Here is a 13,727-nt window from a genome sequence, read left to right on the forward strand (position 1 = left end):
TAGTAATGCGTTGACTTGTTGCGAGGTGTAAACCAGCTCTCTGTTTTCCCCCCTTGAACGATAACCAGCCAGCTTTATAGTTAGTCGATTATATATTGAACTTAGGGAAAATTGGATCCGTACCATTAAAAGATTGCAAAGTTAGATATATACCATCGGTATCTCAAGGCAGCTCATATCTAGACGTCTAGTGGTGAGCAGGGAACCAACAGGACTCAACGGCCCTCCTGCTCAGCCTAGCTTTCATTGGTGCCACCTCTCCCATCCTCTTTCGGTATCTAAAAGCTACCGTCGGAGAGGGGATTGCCTTAGCTACCGGTACCGAACTCCGATCAAACTAAAACGACCTCTTGCGTTCTCTGCTTCTTCTACAGATTGATTATATTCTTGTTTCAGTTCTGTCTATACCCTCGTAAGAAATAATCAAACCTTGTTTGGCTAAATCTCTTGCTGTGCGCCTTTATATTTTTGATATCTGAATCGCAATCTTTGATTGTTTTGGCAGTATGTTCCCCTCCCTTTTCTTTGTGTCCATCTTTATTTTTGTGAATAAAAAGGAACATCAAATTTATAGAGCACGAGCTGTTCGTTGATTTGCATAAAAGATGCTCAATCTGCTATTTTGCTCCGAACTTTTAAACTTTGGGACTTATTTTCTACTACATGTCTTCTGACGTCTGAATCATATACCTGCAGCACCGGACCTTGAGGCTTAAAGTCTCGCTCGTCAGAGTTCAGGAGCTGTTTCCAAGATGTTGCCTCTTGAAAATGAGCCTGGTCACTGAATTTCCTTGATTTATTCCTGCAAGGAGGTTGAAGTGAGGGAATTAACGAGAATTAGAAGAGTTATGGGAGTTGTGCTTCTGGGTTTCTTGGGCCAGTTAATCAAACGGCGAGCTTCTCTGCGGTGGAAGCAAGCAGGAAGAGCATCTTACCGCTGCAGCTAGCCTCCTAATCTTTTCTAAATTCCTTCTACTTAGATACATAATTCTCCTAGTCAATTCATGTACCTTTATGCATGAAATTTGATCTGTGGGCACATTTAAGGGGATGAACACACATATCATACAACTGTTACAAGGCCTGTGTTCTGATGGTCTATGGAGGTATGCCATCTTCTGGTCTTTCAAAAGCGAGATGAATGGGTGGTAAGTTTTATTTGTTTGTTTCCGGCACAATTATTGAACTAGCATGCATGAAAATTCAAAGTATAACTCCAATTCTTATATCAAGATAAGGAATTACTATTAGTCGCCATACAATATCTTCAAATATGCTCAAGTAACTTCCCGCGGCTTAAATCATGTTTGTAACTAGACCAGCTACAATTGAATGAGAACATAGCCAAACCTTATACTTGAAGTTGGCATGGAGCTCAAATTTGGGGTATTAAAAAATTTCTGTTTGTAGCATCGCTTCATCTTGATCTTTGTCTCTTTCATAATTGGGTAAATATATCTTGCAGGAGCTTGACTTGGGGGGATGGTTATGTCGATAAAATGGTAGAATACAAACAAGTGGGAAATCTTTCTGCTGTCCCCACTGTTAGTAAGAATCAGATTGTACCATCCTCTTGCCCCATTGAGGCAGCACTACTGAAAATGTCTAGCCATTTGTACCCTCTTGGAGAAGGGTAAGCATGCTTGCATACTACTCAACTTCTTTAAGTTAATGTTAAACGCACCGTGTTTGTGACTAATTATATTTTTTCCAAGTCCGAGATTATTTGTCTGTAATATTTCCGACTTCGACAGGATTATTGGTAAAGTAGCGCTTACAGGACAACATTGCTGGATTTCTTCCAACGAACTTTGTTCAGTATCTATGCATAATGTGAGTTGATTTTACAGTTAGCTGTCCAAATCTATGTAATGTTGATCTTGCATAGCACAGGATGTCGTTTCAACATCTTATCTTTTCAGTACCGAGAAGACTGGCTGCTTCAATTCGCAGCAGGGATCAAGGTAGCCGACTTTTATTTTTCAGTTATTGCTAGCAATTTATGCCTATATTAAATAGCTGTATTGCAAACATCCTTCTTGAAACTGATTTTCAGTATTTCTTACCTGTAGACAGTACTGCTTGTACCGGTGGTTCCTCATGGGGTTCTTCAACTGGGCTCTTTAGATATGGTATGCTCAGCTTTATTGATAATTTTTTTATATGATTAGTATTTGACAACCAATGTTTTGGCTCGCTACACCTACACTGTCCTATCAACTGAGGAGTACCATGGATTTAGAGAGTATGAACCATTGCTGCATAATCGGGATGATTACTTCTTAATCTTGTTGTCAATTCCCTTCCTTCAGGTTTTTGAAAGTTCAGCATTGGTGACACTCATCAAGGACTTGTTTCATGAGCTTTACGATGCTCCGGTTTCTCATACCTCTTTATCTGCTGGGTCTGCCGACTCATATACTTTTAGGCCACCAACTGCAACTCTATCAATCGATCATCCAGATGTTAACTTGTTTGAGATCAATAGTGCTGCTCGGCTTTTGAATGATCATCTCAGTTTAACACAGCCCTTCACTACATCAGAATTTCCAACAGTGGAAGATAGCACTATAGGCTCTTACAGAATTAGTCCAACAGGTCGGCCTGATGGACTGTTGGGTGGTAACGAAATCATGAAGTATGAATATTCCAATGGCTTTACCCTGACAGATATGGCACATGGATATCAAGAGAATACTTGTGGTGATGGCAGCACTGTTCTAAATGATTGTGTAGATACTTGTGGTGATGGCAGCACTGTTCTAAATGATGGTGTAGTGATTTCAAGTCCAATCGATTCAGAGTATCACAGGGATCTCATGGCAATGTCCAGGGAAGAACACGAGCTCTTCATATGGCATACTAGGTTGAAGCACACAACAAGCCCCACACCCTTTCAAGTGAATGGCGACAATGCTGACTTTTGCATGCAGCTTGAAACCAACAATTATGCAGAAATGTTACTAGATACTATAATTGACCAGATTGGTCATACGTCAAACAGTGAATCTTCTCACCCAACTGATCCTCCACTTTGTCAAACAATAATTAAAAAAGATCATGCGCCGAGGATGGATGAATCATCAGTTCCTGACATCCCTGGTGGCCAAGAACTTTCACATATCCCCATGAACGAAGGCTTCATAAGTTGTGCAATGACTGATGCTTCGGCTACAGAAATCAACAAGTCCACAACTCAAGAATGCATAGTTCGAAATACACATGGGACAAATTCAGCTGAAATAAAAAAAAGACGCAGTAACGTTGAGAGTCAGAGGCCAAGACCAAGAGACAGGCAATTGATCCAAGATAGGATGAAGGGTTTGAGGGAGCTCATTCCAAACGCATCTACGGTTTGGCTTCTAACATTTTCCCCCCTTTAAGCCTCCTTACAGCTGTGTGTTGGCAAAAATGAAGTGAGAAGTGCTGATTACATCCACTTGCATAAACAGTGCAGTATTGATGCTCTACTGGACAAAACCATGGCATACATGCTGTTCCTCCAGAGTGTATCCGAGAAAGCTGAGAAGGTAAGTTTCTTATATCCTGCCATATTGAGTCACAACTCACAAAGTCCATGTAGTATTTGTATTTTATGCTTAATTTCTGTTTGCCTGCAACATTGAAAAAGATCCCGAATACTATTACATCGGCAAACAAGGAGCTCCATGATGAGACGAAGAAACAACTTGAAAGCTGCCCGCTGAGAGTTGAAGAGCTTGATCAGCCTGGCCATCTTCTCATCAAGGTGACTGGTCTGCACGCATGAATTTTGTCGTTGCGTAATTGAAAGTCTTCTCATCATGTGCTTCATCCAGATGCTGTGCGAGGACTATGAGGTCTTCCTTGAGATGGCGCATGTGTTGAAAGGCCTTGACCTTAGGATACTGAAAGGAGTGCTGGAACATCGTTCTGCCAAGCTCTGGGCTAGCTTTGTCATCGAGGTATACATCAAAGACTTGTTTTCAACCCATTTTGGAGTGGTGGTGCATCAAAGATCGATTACGTATCAGAGCATATTTTGAAGAATCTTATTTGTGCTGCACTCTGCCATATTACTCGCAGGCATCGGGAGGTTTGAGCCAGATGCAGATTCTGTGCCCACTGATGCATCTCCTGCATAGGAGATGGAGTTAGCATGTTTGTCAGGCTCTGTTTACCTGTCGTTTTAGTGTTTGTGGTTGATGTGGATTGATTATGCTATGCAAACACCTTATACCGACTGTTTGCTTGGTACTCTACTATGTACAGCTAAATAAATAGATGAATGCATTTAGACCACAATATTAGAACTCAAAATTCAATGCTGCTAAAAGGATGTGCATACAGGAAGCAACCCAAGTTTCTATTCCAAATTCATCTGGTGGCAGGATGAAATCATGAATATACTATAAGCTATCTGTAGAAAAGCAAATTTTGAACACATTTGATTGAGAGAGAAAAAAATCTGTCAGTCAAATATCGCCAAAACCTCTTCGGTCCAGCAATCCTAACAGAGACCTCAGAAGACGACATCAAGACATGGTAAATCCTTAAGTTTTCCAGACATGATCATAGCCGCACATGCCAACCTGTAACCTACATCTTCCATGCTAATAACAAATTTACAACTTCTGCAAAACAAAAGCATCAGGATACGAGATTATTCACAAGCTACTGAGTCCAAATCAAATCGTCGCCAACTGATCACCTCATGCAACTCCCATTCTCCACCATTGCATACAGATCCTAGGAAGCATACAGAGGCAGCATTAAGCTACATTAGTTGACAGCTTGCACCTAACCAACCATCTAAACCCTCCTCCGGGTGCGCCTTTCACTACCCTCAAAACTTTCGACTGGGGCCGCGCCTTCGTTCCCACAAACCCCTCTCTTTCGGTTAACAGATGCAGGATCATCGTCCACAACTGCCACAGTAGCTAACAAGTCAGATAGAAGGGACGGGCATGTCTCCTCCAAGTAATTAAAACCTTCTGTCTCCATAACAGCTGCAGTCAACAAAAGCAACAGCTTAGCATCAGAACTTCAGCAAACAACACCCATGGGCTAAAAATGTAATTCAGTGAGAAGCAATGCAGGCTTCACAAGACAACAAAACAGCCTCCAGGGAATACTTGCAGAGTTGCGACCAATACAAAAAGCACACAGGAAAAAGGCCTCTAAAATGAGGTTGTGTAGATGATGATTAAACCCAGAATTATCATCTAAAGGCACACTGATACCAACTATCCTAAACATTGAGAACAAAAGTGTGTTAAATAACCTTTTGGGAAATTGAATGTGCCTTTGAACTACTACTGATCCACCTTGATATCTCTTCACTAACACTTCATTTTTGGACCATCAGCAGATCCAAAGGGTCTAAGACCATTCTGCTACTCAAGATTATTATTCTTCCCCTCTACTTACAATGGAAAACAGTATCGAATTTCTTTCCCACTAAAACACGAAGATATATTTATAGAGTCACATTCTTTAAAAACATGACGTACCAGGTTACAATATACTTATAGGGGCATTAGGTTGTCTTTTAAATAAAAATGGAGAATATAAATCAACTGTCAGTGATATTGAATTCTATACAATGTAATGACACATATAAGAGCTTGGTCATTCTTTTTAGGGTATTGGATAAAATTCATGCATCATTATATTCTTTAATGAAAAGTGCAACATTTTCTACATAAACTATCTGCCAGTCAGAAACACCAAAAAATGGTAGCTACATCCATCCAATCACCACATTCAAGCAAGTAAATAAAGGAATAGTACTTGTCTATTATGGCAATCATACTACCCCAAATATACAAAAATTGCACACTTATTTCCTGCCAGCCTGACATTTCAACATGTGTTTCAGGGCATGTTTTGATAGGACCAGCGATCCTACCGCGACTCCGTAGGTTGTAGGCGTGCGAGAGGGGAGGGGAAGGCTTGAACTGGCGCCGGCGAGGGGGCGCTGTGGTTGCTGGATGGGCGCAGGGAGAGGCAGCGGCGGCGTGAGGGCTGAGGTAGAGAGAGAGGCAAGGGTTTGGGGTGGCCCCATGAGGCCAACTGAGATTGATTCTCAGCCTAATCTTTTTCCAAACCAGAGTACGGGTATTTAACTTACAATTGTCTCACACTTATGGAAATTAAATGACATAAAAGGAAAATCAAATATTGTGGCCCCTAGCCAATTGAGCGCCGCCCCCTGCGCTGGTACGTGATCCACGCCGGGGCCGGCGGCTGCTCCTGGACTGGGGCCGGCTCCTGGGCCCTAACATCTCTCCGGTCCTCGGGAAACAGCTCGTCCTTGAGCTGGAAGTCGGGGTAGCGCTCGGCATGGCATCATCCGGAGAGAGACCCTCCCACTCCACGAGGATCTAGTCCCAGACTCCCAGGCGCCCTGCTAGAAGCGTGCCCGTCGCACCCGAACGGGAGTCGGGACCACCCTGCCATCATGGACAGGCGGCAAGGGCGGCGTGGTCGTCGGAGGGTCGCCATGGAAGGGTTTAGGACCTCTGGGACGAGATCATACGTCGTGGAGGCGCGAGCCCTCAGGAAGCCGCAAGCAATAGGTCACCACCCAATGCGCTCGGCCACCTGAAATGGCCCTGCGTAGGGAGGACCCAGCTTGCCCTAGGGCCGGTGCTCCAACGAGTGGGTCGGCCTGTGGAGGAGGCGGAGCTAGACCCAATCGCCAACCGCAAACTCCAGCTCGCGGTGGTGCTCGTCGTAGTAGTGCTTGGCGTGCTGCCGGGTCTGGAGAAGGCGCTCGCGGACGTCGGCGAGGAAGGCGTCGTGATCACGGAGTAGCGTGTCGACCGTCTCCGTCTAGGCCGCGCCGGCGGCATGTGGAAGCAGCGTCGGCGGGGGCCGACATAGACCACCTCGAAGGGAGACGCACGGAGAGCCGTATAGGAGGTGTTGTAGCAGTACTCCACCCAAGCCAGCCAGTCGACCCAGGCACGTGGGCGATCCCGTAGCACACCTCAGGTACATGGCCATCACCTTGTTAACGACCTCAAACTGCCCGTCCGTCTGGGGGTGGAAGGCTGTGTTGAAGCGGAAGTTGTACGCCGACCATCTTAAATAGGTCGCGCCACATGTGCCTGGTGAAGACCGGGTCGCGATCACTGACGATGGACGTCGGGAAGCCGTGGAGCCGAACAATGCCGTCGAAGAAGGCGCGGGCGACCGATGACGCCGTGTACGGGTGGCTGAGGGCGTGCTTGGAGAAGCGATCGACCACCGTGAGGATGACTGACTTCCCGTGGACCTTAGGTAGGCCCTCAATGAATTCCATGGAGATGTTCGCCCACACCTGCGAGGGAACCTCAAGGGGCTGGAGCAGCCCCGCCGGTCGCTGAGTCGGCGTCTTGTTGCGCTGGCACGTCTGGCAAGCGCGGACGTAGCCCTGCACCAGCTTCTTGTCACGGGGGATGTAGAAGTCGGCGCGAAGACGTTGCAGGGTCTTCTGGACGCAGCTGAATGGACCACAGAGAGCACTCGCTGGCGGAGGTCGTGCTGGGCAGGCACGAAGTTGTGCTTGCCGTGGAGAAGGAGCCTTGCGTCCGCGTCGAGGCCCCCCTCCAGGAGCTGTGCGGCCTCCTCGTCGGTGGATGTGGCCGCGCGAATGTCGTCGTGGAGGTCGAAGGACGGCCCGGAAATGGCATGGAGCTCCGCAGCGTCATCGGAGCTGGACTTGCTGTCGCGGCGGGAGAGGGCGTTCGCCGCGACGTTGAGGCGGCCCGGGCGATACTCCACGGCTAAGTCGAACCCGAACAGCTTGCTGAGCCACTGGTGTTGCGGGTTCGTGGACAGTCGCTGGTCGAGGAGGTACTTCAGGCTGTAGTGCTCGGTGCGGACCAAGAAGCGGCGCCCCTAGAGGTAGGGCCGCCAATGCCGCACAGCATGTACCAATGAGCTCCCTCTCATAGGCCGCCAGCTTGATGTGACGGGCGGCGAACGGCCGGCTGAAGAAGGCCAGGGGTCCGGACCCCTGTGTAGCACCGTGCCGAAACCGGTGCCGGAGGCGTCGCAGTCCACCACAAATTTCCGCTCGAAGTCCGACATATGCAAGACCGGCCCAGTCGAAAGCGCCTTCTTCAGCGCCGTGAAGGCCTCCGCCGCTTCCGCGGTCCAGGCAAAGGCCTCCTTGCGCAGGAGGCGCGTCAGGGGCACGGCGATCGCCCTGAAGTCCCGGATGAACTTCCGGTAGTAGCCCGCGAGGCCCAAAAAGCCCCGCACGCCCCGGGTCGAGCGCGGCTCTGGCCAGGACGCGACCGCCTCCACCTTGGCGGTGTCCATCACGACTCCCTCAGCCGAGATGACATGGCCGAGGTAGGCGACCGAACGGGAGCCGAAGGAGCACTTGGAGCGCTTGAGGTGGAGGCCATGGGCGCGTAGCGCGTCGAGGACGAGGCGGACGTGCTGCAGGTGCTCAGACCACGAAGAGCTGTAGATCAGAATATCATGAAGAAAACGAGCACAAACCGCCGAAGGAACGACTGCAAGACGTCATTCATAAGGGCCTGGAATGAGGCCGGCGCATTGGAGAGACCGACGGCATGACAAGGAACTCGAAGTGGCCGTGGTGGGTGCGGAACGCGGTCTTCTCCACATCAGCCAAGTGCATACACACTTGGTGGTAGCCTGAGCGCAGGTCGAGCTTGGTGAAGTACATGGCGCCGTGCAGCTCGTCGAGGAGCTCGTCGACCACCGGAATCGGGAATTTGTCCTTAGAGGTCTTGTCGTTGAGCGCGCGGTAGTCGATGCAGAAGCGCCAGGTGCCGTCGGCCTTCTTGACCAGCAGCACGGGCGCCGAGAACGGAGAGGTGCTAGGTCGTATGATGCCCTGGGACAGCATCGTGGCACACTGGCGCTCGAGCTCGTCCTTCTACAGCTGCGGGTAGCAGTACGGCCGGACGTAGTGCCCGGCAGGAGGTGGATCCTGTGGTCGTAGGGGCAGGACGAAGGGAGGCCGCGCGGCTCGACGAAGACGTCGTCGTACTGCTAGGGATGGCAACGGGTATGAAATATCCGCGTACCCGCAGATACCAAACCCGACGGGTGTGGATACGGGTATGAGTTTGTGCCCGCAGGCACGGGTGTGGGTACAACTCTAAATCCAACGGGTTTGAAAAATTAATATCCGAATCCGCAAACCCGCAAACAATGACTCTTGTGATATATTATGTATGAGACTAGTTCATTTATTTGCTAAGATTTATTTGTTTCCTCAAATAAATGGTGTTGACGTGTTGCTTAATAGGTTATAATTTATTAATGCTGAGATATAGAGGTGCATATTAATATTTACATGCTATTAAAATGTGCTTATGTGCTTGATTTTCTAAAACTTGCGGGTATGCGGGCGTGCCCGCGGGTATGCGGGTATCCGCGGATAGCGGGTACGGGTTTATGAAGTTGATATCCGCGCGGATTTTACCCGTTGCCATCTTTACGTACTGCAGGAGGACGTCGCGGAGTGGGCGCTCGGGGTCGGCCGCGAGCACGTGCAGGCTCGGCTCGGAGACATCGGCGCGGGGAGAGGCGGCAACGGCGTTAGGGCTGAGGTAGAGAGAGAGGCAAGGGTTTGGGTGGCCCCGTGAGGCCAACTGAGATTGATTCTCAGCCTAATCTTTTTCCAAACCAGAGTACGGGTATTTAACTTACAATTGTCTCACACTTATGGAAATTAAATGACATAAAAGGAAAATCAAATATTGTGCCCCCTAGCCACTTGAGCGCCGTCCCCTGCGCTGGTACATGATCCACGCCGGGGCCGGCGGCTGCTCCTGGACTGGGGCCGGCTCTTGGGCCCTAACATGTTTCCTTCCTAAATATGGGCACTGGCTGTTATCTACATGATTTGAAAACTACCTTACTGGCTATATAGCTTCTTGTTGTCTCTAGATCAAAACTAGACTAAGAAATTTGACCTATTAACAGCAGAACTCTTATTCTAAACCCTGTCATCACAGTTACGTAAGCCATAGGAGAACATCAATCACACAAATTACACAGTAAGAACATCGGAGAGTAGGAATGCATATAGTGCAAAATCTAAACTAGAAGATTGCCGCACCTGTATATCTCACAATATACCATGCTTTAGATGGTTAGATATATTATTTGAAACAACCAAGAAAATAACTCTCCAGATGCGCAGAACTTGATAAACAGAATACACATAATGCTGTGTATCACAAACAAAATCACAAATATACAGTATGCTTCATATTCCACAGAGAAAGTCATACCTCCCAAATTTTCTCGAACAGCAGCAAACTTTAGACAGGAGGACTTCAGCTCAGCACAATGGTGCTGTTCAGCTAGGGCTAAGGTTGTCGCAACTGTTTCAGGAGTCAGTTCATCACATAACTTCGCTTCACACAGGATACGCAGCCGGTCTAATCCATATCTATCAGCTGCCGCCAATAAATGCTGCACCACTACTGTCGATGTCGACATCGAGACAGATCCAGCTAGTTCATGAATGCTAGGGAGTTCATCAGCATATATGAAGTTCACCATTGCCTGCATTGGGAGGTGGAGAAAGAACATTACAGTAAGGGATACTTTCCATCAAATAGTGATGCATTGAATTAATTTTTCTTTTCAAAGTAAAAGGTTAAACACGTTAAGAAGCTAAGAAGCATTATAAGACAGAAACAAACTGAGATTGGTTCTAACGAGAAGAACACCGAGACCGATTACATCCTTAATTTATGGTGCAAAAGCATAATGAGAACGCTTCCAGTTGAAGTGCCAAATTGACATTTATCTGCCTAACTTATGCATCCCTTCCGGATATAAGTTAAACTACAGCTTCAAACAACAGAGAAGTAGCGTACAGAGGACATATGTTGGAGAGTGGAGTGACCTGCATGTAGCCATTACCTTGAAGACAACAGGCTCCACATCCTCCACGACAACTCTGCGTAGGTCAGGCTTTCCAATAGGACCAAAGAACTGGGCTTTGAACACCGGGGAGCGAGCAGCAAGAATCCACTTATGTGCTCTGACTTTCTCGTCACCCACTTCAAAGGTTATGTCACATCCAATGCCGAGGCTGAGCAACTCCTTGAAGCAGCGGCCCATGTCCGATGGGGGAACATGAAACTGGATGTTCTTTGGTGTTTCTATACGGTTCTTGACAACACCCACAGTGCAGTTCATCACTAGGCAATCATTCTTTAAGAAGTCGGTTGTTTCCAAGAGTGATCTTCTGTAGAATCGCTTGTAACCCCTGAAATGGAAAGGATAGCAAGAATAATCAGGGCAAGGAAACAAGATACGCTAGCTAAGGAGGGGAGAGGAAGCTATCATGTGTTACGAGGAATGGTATGAAGTAATTGGGGTGGGCAGCGGCAGAATAAACTGTAGCTGAGTTATTTTAGTTGGCATAAGATACAACTTCCTTTTCTTGCAGGCTAGAAAATGGCGACCCGATCCCTATTACCTCCTGACCCTAGCGACATTAAGTCATTTTTTTTTATTCTGCAGGCAGGCAAGACTGTGAGACATCCTTGCAAGTCATCTGCAATGAATCATGGAACCTCTGGTTCCTTGAGTGACTGGTATTCTTTGATTCATAATCCATTACCCCAGAACTTATGCAGAAAAAGTAGCACGCAATATTCTGTTTGGCGCAAAGCAAAAGTACATCATGGTGAGGGCTACCCTTTTGATTCCTCCCCAATAACCAACATTGGCTGCAATTAATCTAGTGAGGGATGGTAGCATACCACATGGATCCCCTGTACTTGAGCGTGTAGGGTCCGGCCTGGAGCGCGCGGTCGAAATGGGAGTGGACCTTGTGGCGGGCGCGGCCTGACTGGTCGAGGAGGGTGAGCTCGAAGAGGGCGCGGACGTCGGCGCCGTCGGAGGCGAGCGCGACGAAGACGGAGACGTAGTTGGCGTTGTCCTCGGGGTTCTTGCCGTCCGGGTAGAGGTAGACGGCCCAGTGGTATCCTCCGACGGCGAAGATGTCGCTTGCGAGGTAGCGGCCGGGGCCCATGCCCTTGGCGAGGGAGAAGCCCCTGACGGTGAACTGGTGCGAGCCCCGCACCGTCTCGGTGACGGAGCGCGACCACGAGGGCGGCTGGAGAGGCGTCTGCGACGGAACCGCCATCGCATCCGGCGGCGGCGCGTGTGTGAGCCCGAACCCTAGGGAGGGGAGGGGAGGGGACGAGACTATGGGAGGGGCGGGGGCGAGTGTAGCGTGTCCTGGGCTGGGCTGGCTTGGCCGTGTCGTCTACGAGGGGCTCCGGGTGGCGGATTCCGGCCGGTCGACGGCGACGAATTGACGCCCACCGCCGCCCTCCTCCCCTTTTGCCTTGCCTACTTCGGAGCAGGGTTTTATTTCCCAACCGGAAACCGGTTACCGCCGCCCTCCGGTACCGGTTTACCGGACCGGTTAGGCCGGTAACCGGTGGAAACCGGTTGAATTCAAATCCAAATTCAAATAAATTCAAATTTTCCCGTGCAACCGGTTCCGACCGGTTTACCGGCCGGTTTGACCGGTTTACCGGTCGGTTTTACCGGTTTACCGGTCGGTTTGACCGGTTTGAAATTCAAACGCTCCCGTGCAACCGGTTTACCGGCCGGTTTTACCGGTTTACCGACCGGTTTGACCGGTTTACCGGCCGGTTTGACCGGTTTGATCGGTGGGCCTTCATGGGCCGGCCTATTTTTTTTCTTTTTCTTTTTTGATTTAAGGTTGTTGGGAATCATCTACGATCTGAATCGGTCCGAGTCCTAATTGTTTCTTTGCTTCATTCATTTTGTGAATTCTACTGCGTTGAAATTGTAAGTAAATTCTACTATGCTGAAATTGTAAGTAGTAATTATTAGATATGTATAGGATCACTAGGCTAAGAGAGAACCACAAACAGAGGCTCGAATTAGGGTTTAGTACCTTTGATCTTGAGCTTCTAGCGTCACTTCTCCTCTGTTCTTCTTCTCTTCCTTCTTCTAGCCACCTTAAGACACGGGAGAGCCCTTCCCAGTGTTTCTAGTGCTTAGATGATTGGGTTCTTTGGGAGGGCAGAGGTTTAGGATAGTCACACACACTCCCCTCTGCTCCTGGGGTTCATCCCCTTATATCCATCAGCACAGCACACTGGGGGGACACCCCTGGTGTGTTCTAGGAGGGGCTCCAATCAAGCCCCTCATTAAATGCTGGTCAAAAATAACGGCTCACCAGTTTAGATTGGTGATCACCGTTCACACCAATATTCTCCTCTTTGATCATCAGGCTAAACTTAAAAGTCTATTTTTCAATAAAATGACGCACCAAGACAAAAGAATTACAATGGTGAATCATACATACCATTGAACACAGTTGCTATAGTATGCCACCTCATATCAAACGAACTTCTTTAACTTAGGAGCTCCAAAAACTTATTCCTTATGCTTATACAAAACTTACAGACTCACTTTTCAAAAGATGGTACACCAGATTAATCAATCACTGCAATCAATTAAGTACCACAAGACTAAGTGACCATGGTTCCCATTCAAAATCAAAGTGATTCCTCTTAGGCTTATGGGGAGATGAGATTATTATAGTCCCTGAGTGCAGTTGGTTTTTCATATATTTTGTCCTCACACATTTATTCTTATGTGCATGCACTTTTAAAGGAAGAAAACCAACATATTTCCAGAATCATAACTTGTCCCTTAGATAATAGGCTGCCATTTATCTCTTATGCCGGCAATATATTAGGCAAGCCTCT

At 48.0% G+C, this 13,727-nt stretch overlaps 2 protein-coding genes across 3 annotated transcripts; one reads left to right on the forward strand and one right to left on the reverse strand.

Moving 5' to 3' along the window:
• Positions 1-77: 77 nt before the first annotated feature.
• Positions 78-4,299, forward strand: LOC120659168 (transcription factor EMB1444-like). Of its 2 annotated transcripts, none has more exons than XM_039937216.1 (11): positions 78-318; positions 697-1,148; positions 1,466-1,633; positions 1,755-1,833; positions 1,923-1,964; positions 2,073-2,132; positions 2,313-3,353; positions 3,453-3,530; positions 3,662-3,748; positions 3,819-3,944; positions 4,066-4,284. In XM_039937216.1, the coding sequence occupies exons 2-11, from the start codon at positions 1,051-1,053 to the stop codon at positions 4,135-4,137; spliced, it is 1,851 nt and encodes a 616-aa protein (XP_039793150.1). In that variant the 5' UTR covers positions 78-318; positions 697-1,050; the 3' UTR covers positions 4,138-4,284. The 2 variants fall into 2 exon arrangements, with proteins under 2 accessions (XP_039793150.1, XP_039793151.1); XM_039937217.1 differs by having other exon boundaries at positions 85-318; positions 3,632-3,748; positions 4,066-4,299.
• Positions 4,300-4,507: 208 nt separating this feature from the next.
• LOC120659170 (BTB/POZ and MATH domain-containing protein 3-like) lies at positions 4,508-12,339 on the reverse strand. The gene is made up of 4 exons (XM_039937218.1): positions 11,736-12,339; positions 10,888-11,236; positions 10,248-10,524; positions 4,508-4,988 (listed from the first exon to the last, which is right to left on the reverse strand). The coding sequence occupies exons 1-4, from the start codon at positions 12,119-12,121 to the stop codon at positions 4,792-4,794; spliced, it is 1,209 nt and encodes a 402-aa protein (XP_039793152.1). The 5' UTR covers positions 12,122-12,339; the 3' UTR covers positions 4,508-4,791.
• Positions 12,340-13,727: the final 1,388 nt, after the last annotated feature.

The sequence above is a fragment of the Panicum virgatum genome, chromosome 2N, assembly GCF_016808335.1.
Source record: "Panicum virgatum strain AP13 chromosome 2N, P.virgatum_v5, whole genome shotgun sequence".
Taxonomy (NCBI): Eukaryota; Viridiplantae; Streptophyta; class Magnoliopsida; order Poales; family Poaceae; genus Panicum; species Panicum virgatum.